Here is a 25,174-nt window from a genome sequence, read left to right as displayed (position 1 = left end):
CATCACTCTCTCCCGTCTGACACATCTCATCTCCTCCCAGCCAGCGAGAAAGAAAAAAAAAAAAAAAAAGACACTAATATTCCACATTGAAATCAGACAACAAATTGACTTTAACTATGGATGATCGGAAACAAAATGCTTTATTAGATGTGGCGGGGGGAGATGAGAGGAGAGGAGGAGGCAGCTGGAGGCTGAGGATTAGAAACAGAGGTGGATAAATTGGAAGCTGGTTAACAGATGTGGGAGAGTTTGTGGACAGAGTGTAGTAGGTCCACTATAGAGAGGAAGACTGAAGGATGGTATTAAATGCATCTAGTTTTCTGTCCTATAACTAGACAGAAAGATGTTATTGGGGAAATTGGGCAAAACCTTACAATAATGTTTTAAACATTAAAAACTGTAAAAGTTCTTCATTTCCACAGTGGACATATGTAGGGACTATGGGTATCATATAATAGAGAGAGTGGCGATGGTAAATGGTAAAGTTTAAGTATCTAAAAACTCGGTTCAGCAGGAAACAGGGAACAGAAGTAATAAACACATCTTTATTTAAGTGCTTGCTCATGGGTAGACAACAAAGAAAGGAAGGGGTCAGCTATGGAAGGTCTGAGCTGCCAAAACTAAAATAAAATGATCTTATTAAATTTGAATTTTTGTGTGTAAAATGTATGAAAACATTTTATTTATTTATTTATTTCTGTGTTGAAAATGCTGTTTAATTATTTTTAATTGTGTCCAGATTTCATCCAAGGACACAGGATGGATCCTCTCCTGTGTCTTTTATCTGCATCAAAACCACTATGAACTGTTGAATCATTCAACGGGCTGAAATGCATCTATTTGCTTAATATTAAAATATTAAAATATATTAAAAGTGGACCACTGGGAGAAAGAGATTTTCAGGGTCAGGGTTAGCTGGTTAGCTGCTAACTTCAGTGGATATGTCTTCAACACAATACAGAGATGTCTTTGACATAACACCAATACTGTTGTTTCTTCACACTCTGTAGATAAATTTAGTTCATTTTTGAATGTTTTGAACTATAATTCCTACATATTGCACCTTTAATGTACAGTTATATGTGTCTATTAGAATTCGACCGACTTTTACTTAATATTACTTTTTATTTTGTAATTTTTTCGATGAGATATTTGATATTACATGCTTATTTTCTGCTGATCTTATTTTATTTTATTTTTTTAACTAAGCGTGTATTTCGATCTCTCTTTATTTGACTTTAAATACTGAATATTTAACGATAACTGCAATTATTTTGTAGACTTATTGTTCAATTCAAACACAAGCATTTACATCTTTTTATACTTAACAGTGAAGACCTATAAATGCAGCTATGAATGACCTCTCTATGGACTCCTTCTCTGTTCAGGTTCATTGACCTGTGAACTCAGTGATTTGAAACACCTGTCGCCGTACACTACATATGTCAGTCGGATGATTGCTGGCTCTTATCCCGTAGAAGGCAGGATGTGCCAAAAGATTGATCTATGGAATGTATAATAAAAAAGAGATGACATCTGAGTTATGAGTGGTTGACTTGATCTTTTACACATATGGAAATATGCTTACAGTTAGAAGAGAAGCCAAAAAATTATTTGCTGGTGTGCAACATAGTGACAGGATGAAATAAAAACACAGGAGCAGCTCTATCATCATCCATTTTTTGGAAAATATTTTGCCAATATTTATTATAAAAATATAAATGTTTCCACTACAAATCATTTTACATTAGTAGACAAGGCCATCTACATTTGCACACGTAAACTCTCACACAGACACACGGGTCAGTCTTGAGACAGAAGATGAGGGATAGGGTGCATAACAGTATTGCTCTCTCAGATGTCCCAGGTTTATAAAGTAAGTCAAAAAACCAAAACACAGATAGCACTGACACATAATTTACTGTATGCTACAAAAAAAACATCATCATCGCGCTGTATAATGTTAACAAATAAATAATAATGTAATCATAATTGCCTTTTTATTGTAGAAAAGAAAAAAAAAACAGAGCAGACATATAATTCAAAATAAGATAAAATATAATACAGATGATTTTTGTCTCTTTTTTAATTAAAAATGTTGCACAATTTTTTATTTATTCTTTTATACATACAAACATTTGTACAAAGAAGGATGGCCATGTACATATAGTGGGATCTGTAGCGCTAGTTGCTATCATTACGATGGTTTACATTATGTACATGCTAATTAGAACACATAGCAGCAACAGCAGCATCCACAGGTAGACCGAGTAACAGAGGACCGACTGACACAATGGACAGGGCTGGGGTTCCCAAAGGCACCTGAAAATCACCTTTGTCCATTAGATAAGCTACAGCCAAGGCAATAAAACGTCCATTCAAAGTGCTCAAATAGTTTGTACTACAGTAAGTGCTCTGAAGAAGCTTCAAGATATTACCTCATCCAACAGCACAAAGTACCAAAGTGCCAGTTTAGAAATACTGGGTAAATGTTTCACTGAAGGAATCGGCTGGGTGACTTTCAAACATCTTCAAGTCTTCATAGTACAAAGATCATCTCAGTTTTTAAGGTGCCTTTAGGAAATCCCACCCTGGACATATGATGTACTAGGATACAGAAAGCAATCATTTTCTGGAAGTGTTGCATCTCTTTCAGGGCATTTTCACACCTTGTTAGTTTCGGGCAGTGATTGAACCCCCCCCACCCCAAAAAAAGACGTTTTTTATTTTAGAAAATAAATCAAAACTGGAGCTTTTTGCTCGGTGATCCCACCACGATCCAACCCAACGAGAGGAGGCACTCTACTTTTTGCATTAAACACACGAGGATTTATGGATTAACAGCTGATTAGTTCCTTTTTTACAGCAAATGTATGCTTTTGTTAATAAGTTATTCTGTCCAAAAGCAAACGGACTGAAACACCCTCAGATCGGCTGTTGATCTTGACCTTTTAAACTTATCATACACAGAAAAAACAGATCCCGTTCCTTAGTAGTGACACTTGATGTGCAGGGTTGATGATGCTGACAAATCTTACCTGAAGAAAAGAAACTCAAGTAAAAAAAAAAAAAAAACTCACTTCTAGTTTAAAACACTTCCGCAACACAGCAAGAACGTCTGAAGCCGGGGCCTTAATGACGCCACTCCATCTTATTTAAGTTCTTTTTTCCTCTTCCCAATTCCCTTCTCACAGTTTCCTCTTTTCTTGCTCCTCTGGCTCTGCTGCCTTCTCTCTTTTCACTTCTCCCTCGTTCGAGAAAGTAGAACGATTAACGTGTACATCCTGAGATTTCACACAAAGGGCGTCGGGTTGAGGGAACAGCACTAGAACTGTACAATATCTGCTCAGAAGCACATAGAACATAGATGTCACCATAAAGAAAACTGTGTGTGAAGTGTATTATGGCCCCAGTACCTTTCGAAGCACAGCATTCAATACATTGTACACGTGACGGACTCATGGCTTCCATACGATGAGACTATTGAACTGATTATCATAATTATTGCTTTTTTTTATGTGACATGTCTACTGAATGCAAATGCTATAGGTTAGAGCTACGGAGTAAAATGGCTCGGTTATTGTCTAGGTGTGTGTCCATACCAGCTCCCCATGGATAGAGACGGTAAATGTAGGTAGTTACAACAAAAGCTCACGCCTCAAGACCTCGTTAGTCCAGGAAGGGTCCACGTCCGGGTGAGCTGCTGCTGTCGGCCATGCTCCTCTACGCACGGCATCTCAGCTGTTTCACCGCCTCATTCCACAGGCGTGGTGGGAGGAGACTGTGAGCATGCCCGTCCCCTTTTTTTTTTAAAACCATAAAGGGAAGGCTGTGCAATCCAGCTTAGCCAATATTGGAGAGCTCCGGCTTTATGTTAGTCCAGTCCTTGCCCTGTATCCTAGTCCAGTCCAAGTTTGTATCTCCGGCCAGGTCTCTCTGACCTCCTTGGCTTCACTTTTCCTACCCTCTTATTTGTCTGTAAGGCATCTCAACTTGGGCATGAAGGGACGGAGGGCTGAAGAGTCAGCTTGCAGCTCTGCACTGAACTCTTCCTCTGTCAGGACTTGATATCGTCTTTCAACGAAACAATGGAAGCCCTCGTTTGAATCATATTTTTCCATCCGTTTCCTGTTTAAATATGAAGCCACCGTGTTAGACTGTGATTAGCAACCACACCAACAGACAGGTCTCTGGTGTTTTCATTCGTTGGGGTTCATTTTTTTTTAAACAGGTACCGGGCCGTTCTTGGTGTGGGAATCTAGGGCTTTGAGGCTGCTCACGATCTTCTTCTGCGGTCCAACGATAGTCACTCCAACTTTTTTCAGATCCCTGAGAGGGCGGAGAGGAGTGGGGGAGAAAACCAGACACGTGATGGAGGGAAAGATGGGGAGAAAAAAGAAAATGCGCGTTAGTGTTGGCGGATGTGACACCCGTGTGACATTTAATGACATGCTCCCAGTGCTGCTCCCTTGCATCTGTCATTCACAAAGGACTGCATTTCCCAGAAGGCCACTGGGCTGCCACATCTCTTGAGGTGGTGTAAGAGGGGGAGGGGTGTTGCCTCCACTCTCCATCACTAACAAAAATGGAGGTGGGCCTATGGGGCTCCACTGACAGCTTTATGACCCTGTCAGTGGAGGAAACATGGCCACGGTGGCATCTGAGACCTAGTTTTCTGCATTGCATTGAAATGGGACTAGTATGTGGAGAGGAGCAGCACTGGTGCATGTGTAGCATATAACAGTCTCATTCAAATTAATCGATTAACTTGTTAAAACTCCTAGAAGCCCATAGAAGATTAGTTACATGCATTCAAGTGTAAGAAAAGACCATTTGTGTAGCTACAGCATCAGTTTCACTTGTGTTATGACTCATACACATCGAGGACACACAGTAGTTAGTCAGCTCATTAAAACATCAAGTCCTTCTTGAAATATACAGTAACAGCAACCTGAAAATAAACAATCGTTCATATTAGAGCACACAGGAAGTCACAGCACACGTTAAGACTCATCTCTTCTGCCCATCTAGTAGTGATAACAATGGCACTGTATTAGTAGAAGCAGTGGTGTTGCAGTGGTGGTGATTACCACGACAAACACTTTCAGCCGTTGAGACATTTTAGTGTCCCGGTAAAGTTTGTATTATTCAGATGCAAGCAGAGCATATAGTTCTCCAGAGCAGCCAAAACAGCAGACATTTAGAAACTTCTTGACCAGCAAGAAACTGAAAAGCGACAAGAATCACAGCGTTGCTTCACTTGGTGCTACAATATAAAGGGATAGTTAAGGGATGGTAGTCCGATAGTAAACAATGCTGACACTGCCCCAAGCTCCCCATCTGGGAGCTCATTAGCTTCATGGTTAACTGAGCTTACCAGGTAACCACAGCTACAATTAACAGCAGCTATGTTTGGAGTTGTTTGGAGTATGAATTTGGGAGGTGGCTCATTCTTACATATAGCACCTTTAATATCAACTAACTATCCCTTTAAAAGTCAGACAAGTGAGAGCCCAGTCAGTGGTTCTGGAGGTAGGTTAGTGCTGGTTGTTCTTGGTCCTCCACCCACCATCCAGAGCCTGAGGAGGCGGAGAGGAGCTGGGCGTTAGAGAGTGGTAATTCCCATGGACGGCTCCCATTCTGGGCAAGTGGCCGGTGTGACGTGGACCTCCGTCAGAACCACTCTACTGAGAAACAGCATGACCAAGCAACATTAACACTTTGAACTGGTTGTCATCAATATGTGCTTCTTCTAGAATGGTAGTTAAGGCACATTTTAAATGTAATAATACAGGCTAAATGATGTAGATTTGACTTTCCAATGCAAAAAAAACCCCATTAATGTTACAGACAGGAAAGACAAATATGGTAACACTTTATAATAGCCAGTTAGTTAACAATTATTTAACTGTTATCGAACAATGAAATGCTAAACAAACCATTTATTTAGTAATTGTAACATCAGTTGCAACTTTGTAATGGCCATCCAAATGTTGGATAATGTTTGTAGATGAACTACACAATATTAATTAACCATATACAACATATTATATAAGCTTTTCATTGTTTGTTAACAGTGAAATAACTGTTAACTAGAGTTTAATTAACCATGAATTTAACATTTGTTAATTATGTTTTTTTAACTGTTACTAAACATACTATCATGGTCAGTAACTGTAAGCAAAATATACGACCTCAAAAGATACAGAAAATACAATATTCAGTGTTACACTATTTTTAACAAAAAGTATACATCTTAGGTAACAACTATTAAATTAAATGTGAAATAAACTTAAAAATATCAATAATAAAAAAGCTAAAAAACCCAAATCAACAATTGCAATGTACTGTAAAGGTCATAACTAAGCCTTATTTTGAGATATAACCATTAATAATGTAAAGCCTTTAAATCCTGTTGTTTTAAACTATGGAGTGGAGCAGAAGGGTAAAGGGGACCTCACTAGAGTACAAAGGCATTTGAAAAGCAAACACAATAAGACATATCACAACATAAACTCACATCACAACAGTGTAAAGTTGCAACACATTGTAAATTGAAGTTGAACTAGGAGTCATCTGCAATAACATTGTTCCTGAGTTAATTCATTATAATGCAAATCATATATCCCAATATGTCATGTAGCCAAGTTTTAATCTCTTGATCATTGTGGGGACCATGAAACTAAATCACCATTACACATTAGAAAAACATAGTAACTCATCACTGTCGTGCCTTAATGCTGTTCTGCTGAGAGTCAAACAAGTGGTGCTCTCCAGGAGCTGCAAAGAGTGTAAATTAACTTTACCCTTCTTTTAATAAGATGGGTCTCTTTTATATCAGGAGAGCCACATGAATCATATAAAAAACAGACAGTGATAGAATAAGTAAAAACTGCTGCTACATGAAACACGAGGTATGGTTACACATCATACTAACAGAAAAACTTTGACAATCACACCATCAGAACCGCTGACAGTTCCTTCTCAAAGAGTGTTGCAGTGTTAACTTTAACAGTGTTATATTTAAAAGTGAGTTCTCGTGTTCTTCATGAAACCCACCAACTTTAACCGCTGCATCATTTTTTTAACACACATGGGCACATGTGTCTAGGCTCAGGCCAAGTTCATCACTTCCTCGATCAAATACCTGACATGAACTTTGCATGCACTCTGTCCAGATGAAGAAAATAGTCCAAATGATGCAGTATTTCTCGGTCAATCCATTCCATCCCATCTCGAAAAAAAAGGACTTAAATTACTCCAGCAGATGAGTCAGCACACTGCAGCCAAGTATGATTACTGTTCCTCAGAGGTCAGAGCATCGCCAAGCCTTGTGCTGAATATCAAGGACTAGATTAAGACTGTACAAATCAATAGAGCGATCTATAGTGAGCAATGCCCAGTCTCAAGCCAAGTTTGTTAGCCTTGTAGCTGAGCAAGCCTTGGGTGCCTTAGCTTCAGCCTTCAGTGGATTAATACTGCAGTGATCCAATTTAGCATCTAGCTACAGAAGAGCATCATAGACTAAGATGATTTCTTTAGTGCAAGGTTACTCCAGTGCAGTTTATCTGCCATGTGTTTTGTCGATACCTAATGTGTATTTCCACGTAGTGCAGTGTGAGCTTTTTTGTTTTGGAACGTGTTGAATGAAGAGAACTTTTCAGTAATTAAAATGTATTCATTGAATGAACGGGATGAGAAATGTCGAGAGCAAAAATGTGTGTTTGTGTAGTACTCCCGAGAATAACAAACTGAAATCATCATTAAAAAGACTCAGCGTTATTCATATTTATCCACAAATGTCTCTTTCGCAGCAGTGAGTCAACACTCTCCTCAAATAAAGCTGCGTTTTGCTTCTTGTTCCTTTGTCGCCTTTGGTATAAAGTGTGAATGTTCACTTTTTTAATTGAAGCTGTAAGATATGAGGTTCTATGTTTTAGCCACAAGTCATTGCATTCTGCAGCTGCCCATGTGGGACGACTTAAACTCCCCTTTTCTTTATCCACAAGAAAAAAAAAGACACACGCACACATTGCTTCTTCGATCGCCAGTTTGGTAAGTTATTGACAGCAGTTACAGCTGACTGCAGCACTGACCACCGCTCCCCAACTGCCCCGCTGCTGCCGTCAACACAGTGAACGGCTGCTTTGATCACAATGATTAGAAACGTCCAATTATTTACCCGGTCACATTCCACATCAATTAAACCAGCAGCAGGCCAACAGAGAGAGGGAGAGACGAGAGGAAAGAAGACCGGGAAGTAGCTGCACTCTGAACTGTAAGTCTGAGGGAGGCTTGTTTATCAGTTTAATCTCAGAATTTATTAACACTATGCCGGGGATTCATAATTCATTTCAGTCGTCTTAAGTGCAGGACTGACCACAATCTGATCCACTATCTCAGACCCTTTACTCAGCATGAAGATCTGACATTTAATCTCTGTCTCTGTCCCTATAAACTCCCTTTGAAATAAAATACCTCGGCTCGGAAATAACTTCACACCAAAAAGTTCCTCATGCTGCAGAACTGTACACAACCAAGAACAACAAAAAACATCTGTGCACAAATCGTTTGCTTGTTTTGGAGTAACATTACTGGCTGGAGCCTCATTTTTCACTGACATGATGTGCAAATTAGTCCTACTTTGTGCTTGAAGTCAGAATTGACATACATTTTTAACCAAAAACAACCAACACGTGGCCACATTAAGGGAATCCGGGGTGCCTAAACATAACCATATAAACATTCACGCATTAGAAAAGCATGTGGGTGATTCACATTTGCCACGAAACACATTTGCTAATACATTTGTCATGGAACGGTTATAAAACGGTCTCAAATTAATACTGACGCCTTTATATGACCTATAAAAGCAAATGAGACCCTTAGAAGAAGATCAGTTATTCCTACATAGTTATACTTAATGTCTGTCACTGGGTTGGATTCCCGACTCGTGGCTTGGGTAAGCCATAAACTTCAAACTACTTTTTATGGCGGAGAGCTGAGAATGATTAGAGATATCTCGCAGCTTGAGGAAAGAAGCTGCTCTGTAGTCCGGCCAGACTGCAGCTTATAAATTGGTAGTTGGAGTTTTATCTTTCTGTTAGCTTACATATCATGAAGACATTACATTACGAGGGAATGTTGATTAACTTTATCTTCAGCTCAACAAAATGAACTTCAGATCTGTTCACTGTAGAGGAAACATACTGTACGTCCTGCAGCGTGTTCCCCTTCAATGGGATTTCTCTAGATTTTCTCCCAAATAATTTTCTGACAGTCTTGGCTTTGTGTTTTAATGCTTCACAGTATAGAGAGTGCCATGCATACCTATTTGACAGCTATGCCTTTATCTGCTCTTTCAAAGGCCCTTCTCTCTGCTCTTTTATCTTGTCAAGTCTCCCCTCTCATGCTCTCCCTCAATAGTTTCTCTCTCATTCCCTCACCCATATGGAACTCACAACTCCTTTCCTTTCTCTCTTTATCTCTCTTTCTTTTAATGCTCTCACCTTCTCCCTCTGTGGTCATACTTGCAACATTGGGAGCGTGGCTAAAGGCCTGTCATTATGAATTACCATGACTCTCATCTGGACACCTTTAGTAAGGGCTCTATAGCTTTCTTTACTCACTGAGAACAAGAGTATGTGTGTGTGTGTGTGTGTAGTCTTCACCAAGAGCCTCTTCAAATTCCTGGGTCTTGCCACGGGTACTGGGGCCCTGTAAACACTGCTGACATGAATAGGCAGAGAAGCTCAGTGTGTGTGTGTGTGTCTGTGTGTGTGGTTGTCTTACTCTGTGGAGGTCTTGGCCAGGGTGTCACAGGAGCTGTAGCTGACCCCGGAGAAGGCCTCCTTGCAGGGCAAGGTCCTCATACCATCCATCCAGTCAGCCATCGTCCCCACGGAGGGAACTTCTGAACTGCTCCTGTCCAACAACAAGTTGGCCGGCCTGAGAAGACACAGGTGGAGTATTGTTAAAAAATGTACAGGAACACAAAGGCATTAGACTCAGATCATCAGGTGACACATCAAATTGCTCAATACATGTTATTTCTTATGTTATTACAGTTCCAAACTGCTTTTTTTCTGTTAGCCACCTAATTCATGGATGTCAATGTCAATACAAAGTATGGACAGAGCTTGTTCTGCACTGTTCTTGTCACTTCATTGGGGAGTGACAGTAAGAAACTTCCCCCAGGGAAATCAAAGCCCGCAGGTGGACAGTATGAGGGCAGGGCACCTGAAATGCTAGCTGAGCAGCAGCATAAGTAGCTGCAATGATTGCAACATTGTTGCAGGAATATTTACAGTGAGCAGTGTAGCATACTCTGGCAGAAGCGGAGAAGAAGAGCAGGCAGCACTGTCAGCACATAGACTGCCTTACTGTGTGTTGCAGAGAGTTCACTACTTCTTCAATCCTTGTTCAAACCATTGATGTTACTGATTGATTATTGCTGCTCTACTATTGGCAGTTAACAGCCAGCAGTCAGTGTTTCATTCAAAGCTGCGTGAACAGATCTTTCATCACCAACTTGTCATCATTTGTGTTCTGTTGACACTAAGTCACAGAGTCATGACGGGCTCCAGGGTCGAATACATCACAATCATATTCATCAGCACTGCTTCTGAACTCTCCCTGACTGATTGTTTCATGTTAGTTATGAAGGTTCTATCCGAAAATATGCTAAATGTTTCACTGAATTTCCCATTGACTTTTTACTTGTACGCTGCATGAAAGGAGCGAGAGGTCTCACTCCTCAGCAAATTCTGTAACCAGCTCTGGAAAAAAAAACAATGTGTGTAATTCATAATGTCATTAAGACTTTTTTTAAAACAAGTTTTAACGCTGTCTGGATTTTTTTCTGATGATCTGCTGCTTTCTTTTGTTTCCTGTTTTTCCAGTGCGTTCGTGATGACAAGGAAGAAAAGAAAACAGAAACTGGTCTCCTGGCAATGCAAAAGTGGTAAATAAACAACTTTTAGTGGGTTTACCTGCATTTAAAAAAACACATACATGCTAATTTTGGTGTAAAAGTGGTATGATTTCTGTAGCTGCACAATGTTGGTGGAAGGTTATAAAAGTGTGGCATGAAAGAAGATTAAATAAGTAAATTTAAAACATGTTATATAACATTATATACGTGAATACAATGTTTTAATCATATGACACATATACTTATATATACTTACATTCCTACATTTTTACACACATACTATGCATTCTGTGCCGGCACACATACGCATGACTAAACGAAAACCAGGCGGCGCTCATTAGAGAGCCACACAAACTGTCACATACTGATATACACCAAACCTACAAAGTGCCTTTGGGCTTTGAATACAGGGGGGAAATCAAACCGTCACAGAAAATATTTCCATAATATATTAAACATATTCACAGACAACTTTACTAACAAAAGCAGCATCAGTTTCCGTCTAATGTCATTAGCGTTTCCTGCTGTACATGTGCCATGCGGCTAAATGCAATTTTAGATGTGATTAGACTTGATGGTTTCAATTGGATCAAATCAAATTAAATGCACTGCGTTGGGCTTTAGAGTGCTCAGTCAACAGTAGAGGGTGAAGGAAAGGCTGCGGGCTCTGTGCTGACTCGCTCTGATTGATGGTTGCCGAAGACGGGGGGAAGAGGAAGTGCGAGAGAGGGAGACAGACACACAGAGAGGATCAGAGGAGAGCGGAGAAGACGCTGGAGATTTATCAGTGTCTGATCTCTGATGTCACTATGGATGCTGTATACAAATGTGTCTCACTTTGTTCTTGTGAAACCTGATCACATCAAGGCAAGAAAGAGGAAACCAGGCCAATAAAACACATTCGGGTCAATCTGGGTCTGCAGACACAATGACTAATCAAACATAATGGTTAAAGCATTCTGTTTGTTTATTGCTAAATTTGTGGGTAGCATTCAAAACTGGGTTGCAAATGCACCCTTTTGTTCTAAAGAAAGGCTGCACCTGTCTTGCAGTGCAGACAAAGGCACCTACGTCAAGACTGGCACACACACACACACACACACACACACACACACACACACACACACACACACACACACACACACACACACACACACACACACACACACACACACAAACAAATACACACAAGGGAATAGAGTCTTGCAAACAAGGCAGGACAGAACAGGGAAAAGGGTAGTTCTCCCTCTGGGGATACTATTCATAGCCATGTAAATAAACTCATTAGAATACCAGGAAGTCCACTTCTGCATAACAGATTTGGATTGGTAGGGACGTTTGGAGCCAGTGTGCATTTTTATGTGTGAGAATCTGGGAAATATTACCTATGATTAGGTTATTAGCAAAGAATTTGAAAGGTTGAAAACTTGACTGAAAATGTTTAAAATATTTTTACAAAATAGTGTTTTTTGTGCATTGAAATTCAAAATATTGTTTGTGAAATTATAAACTTGCATCAATGAGAAATACATGCAATCTCCCTTTAAAAATGTCATTATCAAATATCTACTATCACAAATTAAGTGTCTTCACACGAGATACATGTATGTTTCATCTACACTACATATCATTTATATGGATTTTCTCCATATTTCATTGATCCTCATCGTATTTCAGAAGAAAAGTGATAAAAGAGTAGAGGCACACATTTGTTAAATTTAACATCTATGCATGCTCTTATTCTGAAGAAGTGAGAATTAAAAGTTCCTCAGTTGAGTTGCAAGTACTCACATGGGTAACTTTTTGACTTGTAGTAGTAGTTTGTAGCACTGGAAAACTACAATATATTCTTTGTACCCTTCATTTTAATGCCGTATATTTTGATTTAAAGAATCATAACACAATCAATAGATTATTACAATAGAAAATCATCAAGCTGCCATCATGCAACGTTGCCAAAAAACACCATGCGAAGCTAACAAAGAGGTAAACAGAGAGAAGAAAAGCGAGATGACATCTCAAGCTGAGGCAGGAAAAAGGGGAGAAGAAAAAGATGCATTTGAGGCATTGGAGTGGGTGTTGTTACAATGATTGAGTCTTTTCCTGCCAGATCAGAGGCCTGTCAAAATTCTGAGGGCCCCCCAGGACCCCCTGGAGAGACTCGTTTGTAGGAAAAGAGGGAATCGGGGACAGGGAGGTGGGGTGGTTTGCATGAGGGGAAAAGAAGCTAGTGTGTGAATCTTCCTGCGAGGACAGTGGAGTTCTTCTTCCAAGAAGAAAAGAAACGCAAAAATGTAAGTGACTATTTTTTTAAGGCAGCATAAAGACAGGCTTGAATGAATAGTTATGACTGACTTTTGCTGAAATGAATATTGGGACAAAAATATATTTATATCCACAATTTCTTAGATTCTTACTTTTGGGCTGTCAGGATAAAAACATTCAGCTTTTTCGCAGGATTATTGATCCTCTCCTCCCCTGTACCCCTCTTCTTCTTTTTTTCTCCTTGGATCTCGTCTTCCCCTTTATCCTCCTCTTTCTTTTTCCCCTCTCCTGTCTCCTTGGAGAGATAAACTGCAAATGACCTTGTTTCCCCTCCCTTATCATTTTCTTTGTTTCCTTTGTTATAACATCTTCAGCAACATCTCATGGCAACTCAAGAGACAAGATGATTGGAGAGGAAACCGAGAAACAGAGGGAAGCGATGGAGAGGAAAATAAAGACAAAAGAAAGCATCTGTCTGAAGGCAGAGGGGGGTTTCAAAACCCCTCGTGGACTTAACACCATATAAGAATGCAGAAAACAGACGCTCAAACAGAAGGAAGAATAAATACACCGGAGAGAGAATCAAGTCTACCCCCCTTCTTTTTCATTTCCCTTCCCCTTTTCTGCTCAATCTTTCATTCTTTTGACCTCCAAATAACCAGGGCTGTGTAGTGTCTTGTTTTTAGAGCTCTCAGGGGAGGAGCGAGGAGGATGAGGAGAGGAGCTTGAACAGATACATGTGGGCAGGACAGAGTGGGAGGAATTCAAGTCTCACTGTGTTAGTGGGACAATTCCCAGGATGTCACTGGGAGAGGTTGGACTGATGATTCTGTATAGGAGCAACATTAGGACTTTGAGTTGAGATGTTGATGTGTCCATTTGGTATCCTCTGCTGGGTGATGGATATGGTGCATGCCAAATCAATACTACTCAGGTGGTCTGAGGGAAGCTATTAACCTAAACTAATCCAAGTGTAACATTTTGATTGGATTCCAGTCAAGCATGCATGGCTCTTACGCTGAACTCTTAATTCATCTCACTTGCCAGCGTTTCAGTGTAGAGTTTTAGTTGCCTTTAAGAGACAAAATATTGGCGTTTGGGTGAGTTAATTTAATGGTACTGGACTTTAATGCACTGTGTCAGCATTGACAAAATACCAATCTTGTATCACCCATTCAGTTTTCTACACTTAGCTTACACATTTTTTATTTACATGGCAGCTGGATTTACAAGATCGTGTCTATTTTTGCAGGGCTTCATGCTACGTTCTTGCGGCTGAAACACATTGGTTCGTACCAATTAGCAGTCTATGAGGAACTACTGGCAGCTGCGGGTGAGGTTTTCAGTGTGACGACCAGCAAGAGAAGCAACCGTTTGTTTGAAAAAAACAACGGCGGCTGGAAAAGAGGTTATCGTAGATGCTGCTAGACCATCAGTTATATGAGAACTATAAAGAGTATTTCCTTCTTGAAAGAAAAGAAAAATAAGATAGAATAAGACAAGATGTTTTTGCTGTTTTCCCACCTGGCTTTGGCAAGAGTATGACTTTAACTTTCCCAACTGGTGGTCGCGTTTAGACCCCTTGAGTAGAGAGAGTCGTGTGATCTCTGTTTACTCCAAAGGACCTTTTTTTTCAAACCAATGGCAGATCATAGTGCCTCGCAGTTTTTCCCTGAAGTTAGTTGCTAATACTAGCAGCCCAGTACTGAAAATCAATCAATCAATAAATCATGTATTAACTACGAACTGCCAAACATCATACTTCTGTCTCTCTGTATTCATGCATTTAAACTGACCACTTAGAACTTGCTGGAACTATCTCTGTGAATCATGTGATTATCGACATTTTGAACATCCTTTGTCACAAATATCTCGACTCACGGGCTCTGGTTGTGTTCTCCTACTGTTAATCTGATTGGTTAAAGTTAGTAAGAGAAAGACAAATGGGTCGTCCAAACATCTGCCAAGCATTTTTTGAAAGGACCTGCCCTTTTCTAAATAGTTACCAAGGGTGACTTTGCAGATGGCTTTGTGTAACTAAACAACTATCTGGCGCATCAGGTTAGAAGGTGCTGTCCTACTATCTGCCTTTTCATATCTGTGTATTTTTGCATACATATGTGCATTAGTACCTGTGCTTTCGTACCCTAAACTGGCTTCCTTTCACTAATTGAAAACTTTCTTCCCATTTCCATTTCCATTTCCATTCCCAGTCCCAACCTTACCCTACAGGCCAAGATCCACACCAGCATAGACCTCCTTCTGTGGGCCATGGCCCCAGCCCCAGTCCCAGTTACTTCCCTCCAAGCCCTTCACCAGGGAACGGGTTTGCTTTCGTTTCAAACCCCATTTCCAGCCCGGCCCTAACTACTGAAAATTAACGGACCCTTATTCTCCAGACAGAGGTTGTTTGAGTTAAGGAGAGGACTAATGTAATAGATGTGATTTATTGTTACAGGTTTACAGAAGCTTGTCATTACTCATTTTGCCTCGTATGGCTTGGGGAAAAAGTTTATTACGTAGAAAGCCCAAAGCAACTACATCTGTACTGACCGCTGCTCATTAACATTGACTGACATGTATTTCGGAGGAGTTGTATTCTGGCATGTTTCTTGCTGACCACAAAGAAACACAATGTTCAGTTTTAAAAAACAGAACGAACTGTGATCATTGACGTAATATACGCTCTGTAAAGCCAATCTGATAGACAGTGGCTTCTGACCCTGACTGGGCTCCCGTTGGCCCATAATTAGTCCCAGACTGCCAACCTTAGCCCAATGACCCCGGTCCCTCTCCATCCTCATGCAGGGACAGTAAACTGTGACCAGGTCCCGGCCCAGATGCTCTACCCAAGTCCCAGGCGTTGGTCTGGGCTTTGTGGAGGAGGTGGGGTGCTCCATTAGAGAGCAAGGACAGCCTTGAGACAAACGAGGTGTGTGGAGCTGAGTGCAGCTGCTCCCGCTGTGAAACTGCCACCGCCGCACACATGCATAGGCAGACACACACATACATACACAGTTCTCATAAATCACCCCAGCCACCTCTGTCGGCCAGCCTGTGCTCGCCCGGTGTTAAAAGCCAATCAGGGAAATTACATGCAAACTCCAAGGGACCTATTTTCACTTTCTTAAGAAATCATTAGTCAATGTTATGAGCTTTGACGTCTCCATAATACCATGGCCGTCTGCTGCAGACCCAACGCCTGCCCCCCTCCTGGCTGAGAATTGACAACTGTACATGGGCTGCCCTGGTTCCCCACGGCCCCCTGGGAAAGAGTGGTGGTCCCAACAAAGGAGCAAAGTATAAGGGCTGGTAAAGAGGAGGTAAAAAAGCAACATAACAACAAGGGGAAAAGTAAAAGGGGAATATGTCATGAGACTGCATGGGAAAGGGAAAGATGAGGAAAATAAATTGTTTTAAGTAAATATGGGGGGATGATGTGATAAGTCGTGCTAATTCTCATGTAACACCCTGCAAACACAGGAAGCAGGAAGGCAATATTTATGTCGAGCTCCTGTAGAGCCTGGTTCCAAAAACAAACAGAAGTGCACCGAGGGAGAAAGCTATTAAATGCTAATACATAACCTCCTTTTCCCCCAAAAAACTGTATCCATTTGTCTTTTTTTATCGTCTATTACTTTAATAATCGTGAATTGTGCTTCCTTCATGGACAATAAAACAAAGCTCTTAGCTAATCACTAACCAGGCAACGTATTGACCGGCAATAGCCCATAATGCTGTGCATGGAAGTCATAATGGGAAGTGTTGGACTGCCTGGAGCCAGGTGTCTGTTAGTCAGGTCCATGGGAACCAAAGCAGGAGCAAAACGTCACCAGGAAAACAGTAACTGCATTGTTCAGCCTTATTCCTTTAATTGTGTGATAACATAAATGATTACTTGTTATTCCTTTGAAGATTCAGAGTACCTACTGAAACCGGATGGTAACTCTCTCACTGATTCACATTTAACAAACTGCAGAATACCCAACGTTCTGCTCATCTAGATCAGAAGATGAAAGCCGACCACCTCTGCCTCCCTGCATCACCTGCAGGCAATTTTTCTTTTTGTGTGCCGTTTTCTTTGCACACATAACACATTTAAAAAATGAGAAGAAGTAAAACATGCAGTATGCTTCTGATACCTGGATGTGGTGTTGGCTGTGATTTTGAGGCTACCAGGGTTACGGATGAGTTTATCCAGGATGCTGACAATCTGTTCAAACTTGGGCCGGTTGTTCCTCTCTTTCTGCCAGCAGTCCAACATCAGCTGGTAGAGGGTGGCAGGGCAGTCCATGGGCGGGGGGAGGCGGTAACCCTCATCTACAGCCTTTATTACCTAGATGTAGGAGGGAAAGTCAAGATTTGAGAAATGATAGATGGAATATCTTCAGTGTCAAAACAGCTAATATGCTCTGTTTAAGTTGTTACTGCTGTTTTGTCATCAGGGCTTTACATATAATTGATGAAAGAATAATCTGTCCTTCTAGAGATGTTCAATATATCATTGTGCCCATTATGAGTGTAAGTGGTGGATTACACATACTGAACTTTTTGATACAACACTTAATCCGTTAAGCTACTGTATTTTGGAGCTAGTTGCGACATGAAATGGATCCAGCGGGGAAAAAAAAAAAGGTTTCTGCTTCAATGAATGGGGAGCTTAATAAATTAAATGACATAATGCTGCAAATGAACCACTTCTGAATGAATATAATACGGCAAGCCTTTTAGAACCATTCAAGTCACACTGCACTACACCCTAATAATATGATCATTAGGCTGAATTTTTTATAACCCATTCCCTTATTTCCCTCTTATATCCCTTAATCCTATAATATTGAACTTAAAGGTCCAATTCTTAAATCGGTTGATTATTGAGTGTCAGTCCCAACTCTTCAAATACTGAGGCTTGGGGTTGGTCAGTCGTGCTGGGCACCAACCCAAATCATCAGTACATAGACTTTTAACATCTCACCAGAATCAGTAGAGCCCTATCCCCTAGAAAATATGTAAATATACAGCAAATTTGCAATAGCAAATGTTCAAAGGGAAACATAACGCAGACTATTGTATGTTTTCTGTAAACATAATGAGAAATGCTGCTAATTGCCATTTAGTGTTCACACCAAAATAGGGATACTTGCAATACATGTTCCACTTGTAGGGATGACAGCATTATTCAACTATTTAATGATTCTGAGCACTGTCAGCCCTTTGGTTAAGGTTAGGAAAAGATCATGATCTCTTTTTCATATAGTAGTGACTTGAGACCTAAAGATTTTTTCTCAAAATTTACTCTTAATCCTGATCTGCCGCTAACCATCACCACTGGCTTTTGTTGCCTTAACCTAACCACAGACATCTTCCACTTTGTACGTCCACCCTGGCCCCCACCTTGCATCCCCAGCGCAGCACATTTTATCCACTGAAAGAAACCTCTGAGCATAATCCAGGTACGATTACATTATCCAACACACATAATCACAAAAACTATTTACTACTCTACAAAAACAGTTTCTAGGAGACAGGGTTGATCAGTGGGTGATGCTGGTGCCTTAACTTCCTTCCCATCAAGGCTGGCAGCACTGCTGCAGCGGTGGGCACGCCACACAGTCGCCACTGCTAAGGGAATTTAACTTGGCACAATGGCAGTACTCACATCCTGATTGGACATCTCCCAGTATGGCCGTTCCCCATATGACATCACTTCCCAGAGCACAATGCCATAACTCCAAGCATCGCTGGCTGATGTAAACTTCCTGTAGGCAATAGCCTCTGGAGCCGTCCACCGGATAGGAATCTTACCTCCCTGAGAGACAGAGAGCGAGAGAAAGATTAATCAGTCAGTCAGTAAGTCAGTCAATGAATCATTCAACATTTTTAACACAATCCATATTACCCTCCACTTAGGCTACATGATACATATATTTAATATTGGGTATATTATACCAGATACACTCTGGTTTCTGTCACATCCAAAAGCCTGATATATATCCTGAAGGATTCAGACAATTTATAAGCTGTTCTGTATCCCGTTAACCCAGTGGGCTCTGTGGTTTGGACTGAGCATGGTGATCTCAACCTCAGATCCAAACTGTAATAGTTATCTGAAATATTATTGTTATGTGGTGTGGCGGGCCTGCAGAGAAACCTTCAAAAGAGAATTTCAATGTCCGATTGAATATTTTTGCTCTGTCACAAGGCAAGTATAAATACTCTGACAAAAATATTGGATATTGAAATATTTTTCTAAGAAATTTTGATTTGAGTGTAGTCATAAAAAGTGACAGTGAAACCTTCATACAACAATATAAATATAGGTCATATTTAGTTTTAATCAAAGGGTATTGGCATCAAACTTTAGGAAAGAAGGAAAAGACACATTAATAAAACCTTAATCCAAAGCTTCCTGCTGAAATTCTCACTGTAGTGTCTGCTACATTCATCATCCGAACTGAGAAGCAGGACAAATGAAGAAAATGTGGCTGAGGAAAGGAGGCTTATGGCAGCCAAAGCTAACAGAGACATCGGCCAAGTCGCTCAGCTCTCGCCTGGTGCTGTGCATTCACACGCACTGCCTGCTAAGAAGCCTACTCTTATTCTGCCTGATCCATAAAGAAACACTGCCGTCACACCTGCTCCACGAAGAGGTCAAAGTGCGAGATGTGTGAACACCGCACACGTGCTGGACTCACATGCACAAAACACACATATACAAAGTAAACCGTACATTTTGCCTGAAAAGTGGAGGCTACAGACCTTAAAAGAAAAGAAAGTTCCATTGAGGGATGGATATCTGCCAGCATGTGTGGAGTGCTGTTAGTTACTGTAACATGGCAGAGTTTATTATTCTGTCTTATTATTTTAGATTATGTATTTCTGGGAGAAAGGCAAACGGCACGCTGACTGTTTATTTGACAAGCAATTCTCAGCCAGAAAATTATACTGTGTTTAAAGGGGCTGCACGAACGGTCTAGACCACAGGATCCTACGATGAAGACGACCACACACACTCACACACACACACCCGCACACATGCATGCTGCATAAAAAGTACAGATAAATGCCTGAAGTGTGGCGTTTCTGTTAATAATGTTTAACTCTGTGACACATGGTTCAACAAGTGAAAGAAGTTGAATATGGTGAAATATTTCCAGTGCAAATCTCCTCAAACTGACATTGGCCTGCCTCCGATATGTTAATACTTGTTTCTCGAAAACTGAATTGTCTCATATACTGGAGGGACTAGCTTTTGGGGTTTGTATCCTTGAGGTTTCTATTCGGGGTGTTGCAAGAAATATCCTTTAGAGAATGTCTAACACTAAGAATGTTTCCACAGTTGAAGTCGCTATGGAGGCTCTAAATCAAATCAATCCAACCTGTCATTGTTGTTCAGGTTTTATGGTCTCAGTTTTTATAAAAAAAAAAAGTTAAGAGAGTTGGGGCCAAGTCGTAAAGTAAATCTGCAAATATCACCTACGTTGCAGCAATAAAAGCCAGAGACAAAGGGCAGGGGTAACGCTTTGCAATAAGGGACACAAAAATATAACTGAGGAGCAAGAAAAGACTCAGTATTATGTTGCACTTTACTTGAAAGTACAGAGAAAGAGTATCTAATGATTCAGTAATTAGTATTTAAAGAGTCTATTTGGTAATTACTCAGTATTATGTTGCACTTCACTTGAGGGACACAAAAACAGTAACTAATGATTAAGTAATTAGTAGTGAATGAGTCATCACAAGTTTGTGCCAGCGGGTGGCTGATGGTTAATCATTACCTAATGATTCGTTAATGTAGTATCTCCCAGTTTGTTCTCTAGTAACTCATCATTATCTACTATATAGTCCTCAAATCGCAGTTACTCAGGAATTATTCATTAATTATCAAGTAGTTCCTGAGTCATTCCTTACTCGCTCCTCAGTAACTACTCACAGTTTTTTGTACCTTGCTGTAAAGTGTTACCCAAACCTCTAAAAATGATATATGTTGCCCTTGAATGATGGTACATGTTTTCCCTTATTTTCTTATGCTTTATAGGACATTTATGCCACAAGCAGTGAACTTGAACCAAATTCTGTTCCCCATTCTCATGTACACATATGACTTTTATCGGTATAACGTATCCCATCAGGGCACGTCGTTCTTGGAATGTATCTTCTCCATGACCCTCCCAGTTCGTGAAATGTTTGCCATTTCTGAACTGGGATTCAGGGAGGTGAAGCTCTGTGGATTTATGTCAGTCTTATCACAAATTTGCTTTTATTTATGTGGTCTTCTCCCTTACCATGCTAGGAGAATGGAAGACAGGTGCAGTGTGCGTCTGTTTTCTAAGATTACCTCATACAACATGTGTGTGGGAGAGAGATGGCAAGAGAGGATGGAGGTGTATATGTGTAGCTCATTTCATAGTAATGTATGTGATTATGAACTCAGTGGCCACAAAGACAAGAACATTAATGACTGCTATTTGGTATTTTCTGATGATTTTTGCTGCAGAGAAAACAGACTCTTTCTGATTTAATAGGGGGACAGCAGATGATCAGTTTAAGGGCTAATGTCTTGCATATCCCTTTGTTGCATTCAGGGAGCTTTTACTGTGACTAACACATTCCTGAAATAAATGGTTTGCCCTGGGACAGTGCCCAACATATTTATTCACGCTGTCATTTATGTCCTTAATTGAGTTTTTGTTCCAGCTCACCCTTGTGGTGTAAGCAGCCTCCGGGTCGTCCTCCAGGACTCGGGACAGGCCAAAGTCTGACACTTTACACACCAGATTGCTGTTGACCAGGATGTTTCGAGCTGCCAGGTCTCGGTGAACGTAGCCCATGTCTGACAGATACTTCATGCCCGAGGCGATGCCACGCAGCATGCCAACCAGCTGGATGCCTGTAAACTGGGCATCATGTTTCTGAAAAAAAAGAAGGAAGAAAGAAAAGACCAGGCATACACTGTTAATGCTACACTCTTAATATATTTTACATAAAACACAAAGGGTCTGACCTTTCTGAATATTTGCATAAAATGAAAGCTCTCTACATTAGTAACCGCAGCATTTTCATTAACCTTTGAAAGCCACCTTTGACATTCTGTACCTCATCTTCAGCTCAACTGTGAAATACCAAAACCAAAGAGGCGGTAATGTATGGAAATTAGGATCAGACCAACATATAAATAAAATGGTCTTTCTAGTTCAATCCATTTACTGCTATCCACTCCACTATGACGCTATTTTATTACATATTTATTAGATAATGGCTGATGTGATGACCAATGAGAGCCCTTTTTCTTGGGCTGAATGACCTAATCCGTGACATTTGGAGAAAAAAAGGGAAAGCAGGGACATGTGTTTGTAGTGCAAATCCTTGATATCTCAACTGGATTTTTTGCTCAACAAATTGTTTGCAAAGTGGTTAGACAGGGCATTCAAACAGACCTTGGACGAGATATAAACACAAAACACATTTTTTTTTTCTATTTGCATTGGCAAGCAGGAGTGTTTGTATTGCTTTACACTGCGAGTGTTTACAAGTAAGCCTATATATCTGTTTGGGAAAGAAATATCAACAAAGACAGCAAATGCTTAACATGATGCAACACTGTCAGAGATCTATCTATCTAGCATGTGAGTGAGTACAGTTTGTGACGGCTTGCATTTCCATCCATTGTTCTTCACGTGCACTCGTTTGCTCCGTTTTAGTCAAAGATCGCCTAATTTGTGAGATGACTGAAAGATGAGTGTGTTTCCCTTTGAAATCCAACTGGGCCCACTTCACATCCCATTTCGTCTGGAGCAATTTGCGGCCAGAGCCACCTGGCTTAGCCACCTCAAGGCTTTGTAGATTCAGAACACAGAAAGCTACAATGGCTATGGATTTCCGTGTGTGCGTTTGCACGTATGACACATTTTCAATGATGAAGTGCAGGCCTCTGGGAAAATGTCAGGAAACAACAGCTTCTCCCCCTGCATGTGTCTGGACACTGTGCAGACACATGTGGAAAAGGGCTAAAACGGGCATCTGTACACACGCTTTCATGCCAGTGTTGTGGCTTGGCCGTGGCTAATTTCAGCGAGGCAGGTCAATTCCTCTTTTAGAGACAGGGGCATGGCAAGAATCAAATCCACCCCTGGCCAGACGAGTAGTGGGGTTACAGTTCATAAAGCGTTGTCATTTGATAAGCTCTGTGTGATGAGTTCAGCTCAAACAGTCACAGCTGCTAAAATCAACTATTAATCCTAACCCTCAGGAACGTTTTTTACAGGAATCTATAGAGTCTTTTTATTTTCTCTGAATACAGGATATTAGCCAGTGGACTCAACTGGTTTCTTACGAAGAAGAAGAGCAGTTAGGGATTCAGTGCCTTGCTCAAGGGCATCTTGGCAGTGCTCAGGAGATGATCTGGCTTCTTTCCAGCTACCAGTCCATATTCCTTGCTGACTGGTCCAGACCGAGCTACTGCTGCCCGCTACATCTTTATATCTCAGTAACCTTATTATAGGAAATCGCATTTTAGAAATTCAAATTAGATTCTATAATTAAGAAATAACTGAATAAGAGTTTCTCCAGTGGAAAAACTGGCATATATATACAGTATATATTACATTTATAAATGTTTCATGCAATATCTGTTATTTGACAGCACCCAGAAAGTACGATTTTATATACTTAAAGAAATTTTGAAGCAAAGGACAACTTTTAAGCTTGTTAAATCTAGGGTTAGTCTCTTTGTCAATGTCTCATTGAATCCTACACTTTTAGGTTAAACAGTTGGACTTTTCAGGGTGTTTTTTACATGTTTGAATCAAATGTCACTGTTCAGGATTTGACAAATTCAAACTCCAGACAGGTGTCATTTTTAAAATGCAAAAGCAAAGATTTACTGTACTGCTTGACTGAATGACCTGATGCTCGATGTTTGTCCACCTCTGCTGTACAGGTGGACAAAACTTTTTTCACGTCATTGAGTTGTTCTCTGATGTGATATATAATCCCCAGCTTAGTCGCCAAGCATGTGTTCCCCCAACTGCCTCAGAGTATCTCTACGATGCATCATGAGCCATTCTAGACTCCAAACATGAGTATGTGTGTGTGTGTGTGTGTGTGTTTGTGTTTTTACTCACTCTCAGGAAACTGTCCAGGGATCCATTCTCCATGTATTCTGTGACAATCATGACGGGTTTGCCTGTGACAGAAGAGGTGGTTTAGGTCTACAGTCACATCATATGAGAACAATCACTTCTGTTTGCTGTCCAGCCAAACAACAGACACTTACAGTCCAGCATCCTATTGATTTCAGATTTATTCTCTCTGGGAGTGAACAGGGAGGGCTGCAACTTGACTTAAAGCAGACGTAAACGGGCCCAGATAGGGACCAGGTTGAACTCCCTCTCTCTTTTGTCTGTCACATACGCACACACACACTCATCAGAATTAAACGATCCTAGTCATAGTTTTAGGGTCCCGGCAGGTCAGCTGTCAAAGTGTGACATCTTTATTTCTGTGGAAGATCTGGCTATAAATCCATGTCGCCCGCTATCATCTGTACCTGATCAGAGTGTACGGCTGACACAAGGTTTATTACAGGAGGGGAAAAAGGGAAAAAAATCTCTTTAAGAAACCTTTAAATCAGACGTTATTAAATGAACAGCATGGGTGTCAGACGGTGTTTGTGTCCCAGATGGCTTTGTTCTCCCTGCTTCACTCTTGACTTACCACCAGTCGCATGCTTCTACTCCATTTTATTCTGATTAATGTGCCCTCCTCCCTCTTCCCCTGCCCTCTTTCAATCCCGACCTATCTTTTCTCTATCATCCCTGCCTCTCTCTTTTTCTCCAGCGCCCCATCCTTCCCCCTTTCCTTATATCCCTCCTGCATGTATTAATGTGAACCCTCCCCACATCTGGCGAGACAGACCTTTTTTTTTTTTCTTTCAGGAATTACACGGGCTGAGTGGAGAGGGTGATGGAATCGGCC

General features: G+C 40.7%; 1 protein-coding gene across 2 annotated transcripts in view; it reads right to left on the bottom strand.

The window, feature by feature from the left end:
- Nucleotides 1-1,664: 1,664 nt before the first annotated feature.
- The window catches only part of epha3 (eph receptor A3), a 114,028-nt gene continuing 90,518 nt past the window's right edge, over nucleotides 1,665-25,174 (bottom strand). The window contains exons 12-18 of one of the 2 annotated variants that reach the window (XM_084362428.1): nucleotides 24,322-24,383; nucleotides 21,901-22,110; nucleotides 18,858-19,007; nucleotides 17,341-17,534; nucleotides 9,793-9,948; nucleotides 5,570-5,687; nucleotides 1,665-4,329 (exon numbers count right to left, since the gene is read on the bottom strand). In XM_084362428.1, coding sequence (XP_084218554.1) covers nucleotides 5,606-5,687; nucleotides 9,793-9,948; nucleotides 17,341-17,534; nucleotides 18,858-19,007; nucleotides 21,901-22,110; nucleotides 24,322-24,383 — 854 coding nt within the window. In that variant the 3' untranslated portion in view covers nucleotides 1,665-4,329; nucleotides 5,570-5,605. The remainder of the gene's footprint in view (nucleotides 4,330-5,569; nucleotides 5,688-9,792; nucleotides 9,949-17,340; nucleotides 17,535-18,857; nucleotides 19,008-21,900; nucleotides 22,111-24,321; nucleotides 24,384-25,174) is intronic. The other variant, XM_084362427.1, reaches the window with a different exon arrangement.

Source organism: Pagrus pagrus (genome assembly GCF_965226575.1).
Source record: "Pagrus pagrus genome assembly, chromosome: 9".
Taxonomy (NCBI): Eukaryota; Metazoa; Chordata; class Actinopteri; order Spariformes; family Sparidae; genus Pagrus; species Pagrus pagrus.
Note: the sequence above shows the minus strand (reverse complement) of the source record. Positions and strands in the feature narration are given on the sequence as shown.